This window comes from Physeter macrocephalus, chromosome 7 (genome assembly GCF_002837175.3).
Source record: "Physeter macrocephalus isolate SW-GA chromosome 7, ASM283717v5, whole genome shotgun sequence".
Classification (NCBI taxonomy): domain Eukaryota; kingdom Metazoa; phylum Chordata; class Mammalia; order Artiodactyla; family Physeteridae; genus Physeter; species Physeter macrocephalus.
The window spans coordinates 155,991,453-156,000,595 of record NC_041220.1 but is presented as its reverse complement, the minus strand read 5'-3'; the positions used below and the strand labels follow the sequence as shown (position 1 = coordinate 156,000,595).

Sequence of the window (9,143 nt, the reverse complement as noted above, 5' to 3'; positions counted from 1 at the left end):
GAGGGGGAGGGGGGAGGGGAAGGGGGAGGGGGGAGGGGGAGGGGGAGGGGGGAGGGGGAGGAGGAGGATTTACCTCTATCTCCTCCCCATCCCATCACCCGCACCCGTGTGCAGCCTTCCCATCTCATCTTGCCATCCTCCTGACATAGATCAGCATTTTCCAACTAAATCTGACAGCTACATTTTAACTGTGTCAGTGCCATTCAGAGCTGAGTCATACAGTAAACTGAACACCAAGTTTGCATTTCCCTTCTATGCACAACTTTTGGGGGTCTGTTTACCCTGGAGGAAATTATCCAACCTCTTCATCTACTAAGTTTTCCAAGTACTGAATACAAATGGCAGCCTCCACACCTGGCTAACAAACTAAATCCCACAATGTCAAAGGCCTCGAGCGTGATCTCCATTCCTCAGCCTGCCCGAGTCTCCCTGAGCTGCCTTCTCTTTCCACCAGTGCACAGCTGTCTCCTGGGGATTCCCTCTCCTGAACCTCTCCTGCCCTCGATTTCCCACTTCCTGTACTCTTTCTTGGTGCACTTCCTTGTTTTACTGATGGGCATCCTCCAGTAGCTTCTTGAGAAAGAGCAAATAGGAGCTAAAGTCTTTGAAAATTGCCTACCAGCAAGTTTCTGTATTTCAGGTATAGGATTCTGGGGGTTCAACAAGAGAACGAGTCAGCACAACACTGGCATACATACACAATTACCTGTATCCCGTCTCTTGCAATCAGAAACCCATTATACCCAATGGTATTGTTTTATTAAAAGAGCTAATTATTTCTAAAGAAAATGTCAATACAAATGGCATTTCGAATACCATATAGCAGTCTAACTGAATCAACAGAAGCTTCTACCCAACTTTAAACAGAATAATTAGAAGACAAAAATGCCATTTTTCAAGTTGACAGGATCTGAAAATGAGTTTTGATAACAGTGGGTCTTAACCTCGCACGTGCTCTGCCATGGATGGAAAGAGTACAACGCCAACCTCGGGATGAGCATGTGACAGACCGAATTCTACATACTCCCTCCAAGCTCGAGTACTAAGGAGCTACGTGTAATTCCTTCGTGAACATCACATCACCTGTGAGGTGAAGTCAATCTGGAAATCACAGTATCATATAGCTCAGGGGTCAATAATCTATAGCCCGTGAGCTGAGAACGGGGTGGCCTCCCAAAGACGTCGATGTCCTAATCCCCAGAACCTTTGAATATATATGTTCGCTTATAGGGCAAAGGGGAAGCAAGGTGGCAGATGGAATTAAGGCTACTAGTCAGGTGAGCGTACAACAGGGAGATTACCCTCGATGATTCTAGTTGGCCCAATGTGATTACAAGGGTCCTTAAAAATGCAAGAGGGAGAGAGAAGAGGTCAGAGAAAGAGATGTGAGGACTGACGTAGGGTCAGAGACGTGCTATGTGGCTGGCCCTGAAGACGGAAGAACGGGCCAAGAGCCAAGGAAAGCAGGCAGCCCCTGAGAGCTGGGAAAGCAAGGAATGGATTCTCCCCTAGAGCCTCCAGAAAGGAACACTGACCCATGATGGACTTCTAAGCTACAGAACTGTAAGACGCAACAGCAGCAGAGCCACCATGGGTCCACGAAGGCTAACATGCTGTCTGGCCCCTTACAGAAAAGGTTTGCCAACAACTCCTGGTGTTATGACTGTTTAAGCCCCCAAATTTCAGCTTCTCTGGCCTATTTTTTCTAAGGAACCTCAATCCCCATATGACTAGCAGTCCAGGGGAAGACAGAAAATACATACAGTCACCATGGCAACTTTTCCCCAAAGCTATTCCTGCTTCTCCTCATCAAGACGGTCACGACTGATCTTTACTCTAGGTCTTTTAAAAACCGTGGCCGGGAGGCAGCATCCACTGCTCTTTACTGACCCTGAAATAAGAAGGCTGATGAGTTTATCGGAGCCAACAACGAAGGGGTGTGGTAATTAAAAGACGGCCACAGACTAACACGTTCCCCATCAAGAAGTGCAGTCTATGGCCTCTTCCCCCGGATCTGGGAGGACTCCGTGCTTGACAACACAGCGTGACAGAAGCGACGATGCACTCACTGACTTTGGGGCCCAGGCCTTAAAAGACTGGGAGCTGCCACTTCCTGTGTCTTGGAATCCTTGTGCTTGGACCCCGGTTTCCACGCTCTAATAAGGAAGCTCCAGCAGCCCTGTGGGGAGAGGTGCTGAGGATCCTAACCAAGCTCCCAGGCCAAAGCTAGTGCCAACTTACCAGCCATGTGAGTGAGCCAGCTTAGAAGTGGACCCTCCAGCCCCAGATGCCACCACACAGGGCAGAAACGAGCCTTCCTGGCTGAGCCCTGCCCAAACTGCAGGTCTGAGAGTCAAATTAACAACTAGTTTCAGACCATTAAGCTCTGGGGTGACTTGTTACACAACAGATAACCAGAACTTTGGGTCTCAGGATCCAGCTAGCTGCTCTGGGCATGTTAACTGACCAACATAATGGGTTCCAATAGACTTTCAGACAGCATCATCAGTGCTGTCCTAGGGCATCACTGTGGCACTTCAGCGGTCAATTGTAAAGCTGGAGCCAACGCCTCCCTGCAGAGCTTAAATAATTTAGACACGAGAAGGTAAAATCATCAGGCTCTGTGTCCAACTAGAAAGTGTTTTTTAAATGGGTAATGGGAGGAGTTGAGGACCAGGCGCCAAACCAGATTTCTCGTCTTGGTTCAGGGAGAGATTCAGGAAGGGGCCCCTGAACAGGAATTGTATCAATTCTCTCTTCCTTTTACCCTTCTACTTCTCACCTCTAGGACCACACGGTAAAAACCGGATCACTAGGGCAGTATCTGGTACAGGGAGTCAGTCCTCTTTATAAAAAAAATCAACCTCTGGGCCCAGACAGTTCATGGGAAAGAGAAAAGTCAGGAAGTTAACCTTTCATAGTCTAGATAATAAAAACATAAAATGTAACTATATAGCAATTCCCAGACTTCATGCTGAGTGGTTTCTGACACCTCATGATTTCTAATTATCGAGTGGTAGTTATAAAATACTCAAAACCAAATAAACATTTTTCCTTGACTTATATGACACCGCCTCCGGGAGACAAACTATCCTCCCATTCTTCTGAAAGCTACTGCAACTTGAACAGAGCTGCCAGATATTGTGGCATTCAAATCTAAAGACACTACCCTTCTCCAGAGCCCTGGCCTTCCTCCGAGACCTCTGGATAAAACTCTGCCAAGTGGAATTCTTTAGCTGAAGGACTCGTGCATTAACACCACCTGATACTCATTCACAAATGTTTCTTCACTTATATTATCATCAGGGTTGTGCAGTGGTGATTTCCCACCTGGAAGAAGGGTTTCCCCTATGCTAACAAGCCGAAAACAGCAACCTCCACCTTCTCTCTATGTAATAATAACGACCCCTCGGTATCTAAGCAATCTTTGCCCACCTCAAGGGCATCAAGATTCTTCTCCGATGTCTTCTCCTAGAAATTTGTAGTTCTAGGTTTTACATTTAGGCCTGCGATCCATTTCAAGTTCATTTTTGAAATGGTGGGAAGTATGGATGGACTTTTTTGGGTTTTTTTGCAGCTGCCAACAATTGTTCCAGCACCGCTTGTTGGAAATGTTGGCTGAACTGAATCTTTGCCAAAGATATCAAAAAGATCGGTAACTTAAAAAAAAAAAAAGATCAATAAGTGAGTACAGTGGAAGATATTTAAGGGTGGGGGAGAAATGGGACCAACTTGAAATTAGTCAAGAGCTGCGTGGACTCAGGCAAGTGGAAAAAAAGGAGCCGCTGGTCCGGCTTCAGAGGGGGCCACCAGCCTGATTTCACTGAACAGAGGCGACCGCTTCCTGTGGACCTGAGACATGGGCAGCAGTTACATTCAAGCCATGGCCTTGCTGCGGGACATAGCAGAGTCTCAGGACGACGAAGAAGCTGAAAAGAAAAAGTCCATCATCTCTGAAGCAGAAAAGTTAGCACAGGGGATCCCAGGACGTGAGCCCTGAAGTTTTCAGGTTCTTTAAACCCTTTGCAGGACCACAGCCTCTGGAGAACTCAGAAGTCTGCACTCTGGCAGCTCAGGACTGTCACCTGGGAGCTTTTAAAAACCCGACCCCGCAGCCCTCGGACCGGAATCTTGGGCAGGGCGGGTAAGAGGCACTTTCAACGGCCCCAGGCGAATCCAGCGCGCAGCCGGGGCTGGGGACGTGGGCGGGACGTTCCCTCGCGCGCACGGGGTTTGGGATCGGCCAGGCAGGAACGCGGACGCCGGGGCGAGCACGCCCAGGGCCGTCCCTCCCCGCTTGCCCCGCGGTTCCCGCCAGCTGCGCCCACCTCCTCCCGTGCCCTGTGACCGCCCGCAGGTCGCTCTTCCGGGATGGGGCCGCCCTCTTCGGCTTCTCCCGGACGCCGCGGCGGTGGCGCGGAGGCCGCGTAGTGACAGTCCCGCCCCGGAAGAGGGAGCGGGTAGCCGCGGAGGGCGTCCCAGGTAAGCGCCGGCGCCGGGCCGGCACCGCAGCCGCGTGCCCAGCGCCCTCCCCGGCCCGGCCCCCACCTGGTCTTATAGGGCAAAGGGGAAGCAAGGTGGCAGATGGAATTAAGGCTACTAGTCAGGTGACCGTACAACAGGGAGATTACCCTCGATGATTCTAGTTGGCCCAATGTGATTACAAGGGTCCTTAAAAATGCAAGAGGGAGAGAGAAGAGGTCAGAGAAAGAGATGTGAGGACTGACGTAGGGTCAGAGACGTGCTATGTGGCTGGCCCTGAAGACGGAAGAACGGGCCAAGAGCCAAGGAAAGCAGGCAGCCCCTGAGAGCTGGGAAAGCAAGGAATGGATTCTCCCCTAGAGCCTCCAGAAAGGAACACTGACCCATGATGGACTTCTAAGCTACAGAACTGTAAGACGCAACAGCAGCAGAGCCACCATGGGTCCACGAAGGCTAACATGCTGTCTGGCCCCTTACAGAAAAGGTTTGCCAACAACTCCTGGTGTTATGACTGTTTAAGCCCCCAAATTTCAGCTTCTCTGGCCTATTTTTTCTAAGGAACCTCAATCCCCATATGACTAGCAGTCCAGGGGAAGACAGAAAATACATACAGTCACCATGGCAACTTTTCCCCAAAGCTATTCCTGCTTCTCCTCATCAAGACGGTCACGACTGATCTTTACTCTAGGTCTTTTAAAAACCGTGGCCGGGAGGCAGCATCCACTGCTCTTTACTGACCCTGAAATAAGAAGGCTGATGAGTTTATCGGAGCCAACAACGAAGGGGTGTGGTAATTAAAAGACGGCCACAGACTAACACGTTCCCCATCAAGAAGTGCAGTCTATGGCCTCTTCCCCCGGATCTGGGAGGACTCCGTGCTTGACAACACAGCGTGACAGAAGCGACGATGCACTCACTGACTTTGGGGCCCAGGCCTTAAAAGACTGGGAGCTGCCACTTCCTGTGTCTTGGAATCCTTGTGCTTGGACCCCGGTTTCCACGCTCTAATAAGGAAGCTCCAGCAGCCCTGTGGGGAGAGGTGCTGAGGATCCTAACCAAGCTCCCAGGCCAAAGCTAGTGCCAACTTACCAGCCATGTGAGTGAGCCAGCTTAGAAGTGGACCCTCCAGCCCCAGATGCCACCACACAGGGCAGAAACGAGCCTTCCTGGCTGAGCCCTGCCCAAACTGCAGGTCTGAGAGTCAAATTAACAACTAGTTTCAGACCATTAAGCTCTGGGGTGACTTGTTACACAACAGATAACCAGAACTTTGGGTCTCAGGATCCAGCTAGCTGCTCTGGGCATGTTAACTGACCAACATAATGGGTTCCAATAGACTTTCAGACAGCATCATCAGTGCTGTCCTAGGGCATCACTGTGGCACTTCAGCGGTCAATTGTAAAGCTGGAGCCAACGCCTCCCTGCAGAGCTTAAATAATTTAGACACGAGAAGGTAAAATCATCAGGCTCTGTGTCCAACTAGAAAGTGTTTTTTAAATGGGTAATGGGAGGAGTTGAGGACCAGGCACCAAACCAGATTTCTCGTCTTGGTTCAGGGAGAGATTCAGGAAGGGGCCCCTGAACAGGAATTGTATCAATTCTCTCTTCCTTATACCCTTCTACTTCTCACCTCTAGGACCACACGGTAAAAACCGGATCACTAGGGCAGTATCTGGTACAGGGAGTCAGTCCTCTTTATAAAAAAAAATCAACCTCTGGGCCTAGACAGTTCATGGGAAAGAGAAAAGTCAGGAAGTTAACCTTTCATAGTCTAGATAATAAAAACATAAAATGTAACTATATAGCAATTCCCAGACTTCATGCTGAGTGGTTTCTGACACCTCATGATTTCTAATTATCGAGTGGTAGTTATAAAATACTCAAAACCAAATAAACATTTTTCCTTGACTTATATGACACCGCCTCCGGGAGACAAACTATCATCCCATTCTTCTGAAAGCTACTGCAACTTGAACAGAGCTGCCAGATATTGTGGCATTCAAATCTAAAGACACTACCCTTCTCCAGAGCCCTGGCCTTCCTCCGAGACCTCTGGATAAAACTCTGCCAAGTGGAATTCTTTAGCTGAAGGACTCGTGCATTAACACCACCTGATACTCATTCACAAATGTTTCTTCACTTATATTATCATCAGGGTTGTGCAGTGGTGATTTCCCACCTGGAAGAAGGGTTTCCCCTATGCTAACAAGCCGAAAACAGCAACCTCCACCTTCTCTCTATGTAATAATAACGACCCCTCGGTATCTAAGCAATCTTTGCCCACCTCAAGGGCATCAAGATTCTTCTCCGATGTCTTCTCCTAGAAATTTGTAGTTCTAGGTTTTACATTTAGGCCTGCGATCCATTTCAAGTTCATTTTTGAAATGGTGGGAAGTATGGATGGACTTTTTTGGGTTTTTTTGCAGCTGCCAACAATTGTTCCAGCACCGCTTGTTGGAAATGTTGGCTGAACTGAATCTTTGCCAAAGATATCAAAAAGATCGGTAACTTAAAAAAAAAAAAAGATCAATAAGTGAGTACAGTGGAAGATATTTAAGGGTGGGGGAGAAATGGGACCAACTTGAAATTAGTCAAGAGCTGCGTGGACTCAGGCAAGTGGAAAAAAAGGAGCCGCTGGTCCGGCTTCAGAGGGGGCCACCAGCCTGATTTCACTGAACAGAGGCGACCGCTTCCTGTGGACCTGAGACATGGGCAGCAGTTACATTCAAGCCATGGCCTTGCTGCGGGACATAGCAGAGTCTCAGGACGACGAAGAAGCTGAAAAGAAAAAGTCCATCATCTCTGAAGCAGAAAAGTTAGCACAGGGGATCCCAGGACGTGAGCCCTGAAGTTTTCAGGTTCTTTAAACCCTTTGCAGGACCACAGCCTCTGGAGAACTCAGAAGTCTGCACTCTGGCAGCTCAGGACTGTCACCTGGGAGCTTTTAAAAACCCGACCCCGCAGCCCTCGGACCGGAATCTTGGGCAGGGCGGGTAAGAGGCACTTTCAACGGCCCCAGGCGAATCCAGCGCGCAGCCGGGGCTGGGGACGTGGGCGGGACGTTCCCTCGCGCGCACGGGGTTTGGGATCGGCCAGGCAGGAACGCGGACGCCGGGGCGAGCACGCCCAGGGCCGTCCCTCCCCGCTTGCCCCGCGGTTCCCGCCAGCTGCGCCCACCTCCTCCCGTGCCCTGTGACCGCCCGCAGGTCGCTCTTCCGGGATGGGGCCGCCCTCTTCGGCTTCTCCCGGACGCCGCGGCGGTGGCGCGGAGGCCGCGTAGTGACAGTCCCGCCCCGGAAGAGGGAGCGGGTAGCCGCGGAGGGCGTCCCAGGTAAGCGCCGGCGCCGGGCCGGCACCGCAGCCGCGTGCCCAGCGCCCTCCCCGGCCCGGCCCCCACCTGGTCTCCTGGTTGCTGAACTTCTTGGTGACCACCTTGCCCAGCTCCAGGCCCAGCCGGTCGGCCACGCGCTGGGACAGGTCCTGGTGCGAGCTGCCGCTGAAGAGCACGATGTTGGGCATGGTCAGGCGCGGGGCTCCAGGCGGCGCGGGGCGGCGGAGGCGGCGGTAACTCGGGAGCCTGTGGCGAAAGCTGGAAAGCGCGACTGGCCGACACCGGGAGGAGCGGAGCTAAGAGGAGCTGGAGGGGGCGGAGCTGGAGGGGCGGAGCTGGGAGAGGGGAGCTGGAGGGACGGGACTGGAGGAGGAGCTGGAGGCGGCGGAGCTGAGGGAGGAGGAGCTGCGGGGTGGGAAGAGCGGGAAAGCGCAGCCGCGGATCCCGGAGGCGGAGCTGGACGGGCGGAGCTGAGGGAGGAGGAGCTGCGCGGTGGGAAGAGCAGGAAGACGCAGCCGCGGGCCGGGTAGGAGGGGCTGGAGGGGCGGAGCTGAGGGAGGAGGAGCTGGAGGCGGAGGCGGAGTGGGAAAGTGCCGCAACAGGACCCGAAGGAGGAGCTGGAGGAGGAGGAACTGAGGGAGCGGGGCGGGGGAGGAGGAGCTGGAAGGGAAAGGGTGGAAGGAGGGCGGGAGGGGAAGGGGTGTTGGAGAAGATGGGGGCGGGAGGAGTAGCTGGAGGAGCGAGAGAGGGAGGGGGAGGAGGATTGGAGGAAGAGCCCGAGGGTGCTGCGAGGCGGGTGCTGCGAGGCAGAGGCTGCTACACAGCGAGGGCTGTAGGATGAGAAACCCTGGGGGGCCTGGCGCCATGGGAGAGCTCCAGGCCCTAATCTTGACCTTTCTGGCCTGCTTCGCGGGGGAGATTCAATGAACCAGATTAACTGGGCACAGAGGGAGGGTGAGGGAAGGGCGATGAAGGTGCCTCGCAACCAGGAGCGACCCCTAACCTGGAATACCGCCAAACCCACTGTAGATCACTGGTGCAGATCACAGGGGTCTGCACACTGGCCTGCAGGCCAGACCGCATGCTGCCTGTTTGCACCAGAGAGCTAAGCATGATTTTACACTTGAACATTTGTGTATGTATGTGATAACAGCTACAATACCATTGAACCCCAATTAAGAGACATATTATCCCCTTCAGAAAGGAACTCCTTTCCTCTCATTAGTGGGTGTGTACTGCAAAAAACTGTACTCTATTATTACAGTTTGCATTTCATCAATAAAAACATTGTGAATTTTTTTCTCTCTTGTTATATAAGTACCTACATAAT

At 52.0% G+C, this 9,143-nt stretch overlaps 1 protein-coding gene across 3 annotated transcripts in view; it reads right to left on the bottom strand.

Annotated features, from left to right (window-relative positions):
* The window catches only part of PRPS2 (phosphoribosyl pyrophosphate synthetase 2), a 43,404-nt gene extending 35,241 nt beyond the window's left edge, over positions 1-8,163 (bottom strand). For all 3 annotated transcript variants that reach the window (XR_003680752.2, XM_028492523.2, XM_007123984.4), the window contains exon 1: positions 7,880-8,163. Coding sequence is in view for 2 of the 3 variants with exons in the window: in XM_028492523.2 (XP_028348324.1) it covers positions 7,880-8,001 (122 nt within the window). In the remaining variant the exon portion in view is untranslated. The remainder of the gene's footprint in view (positions 1-7,879) is intronic.
* Between the last annotated feature and the right edge of the window lie 980 nt (positions 8,164-9,143).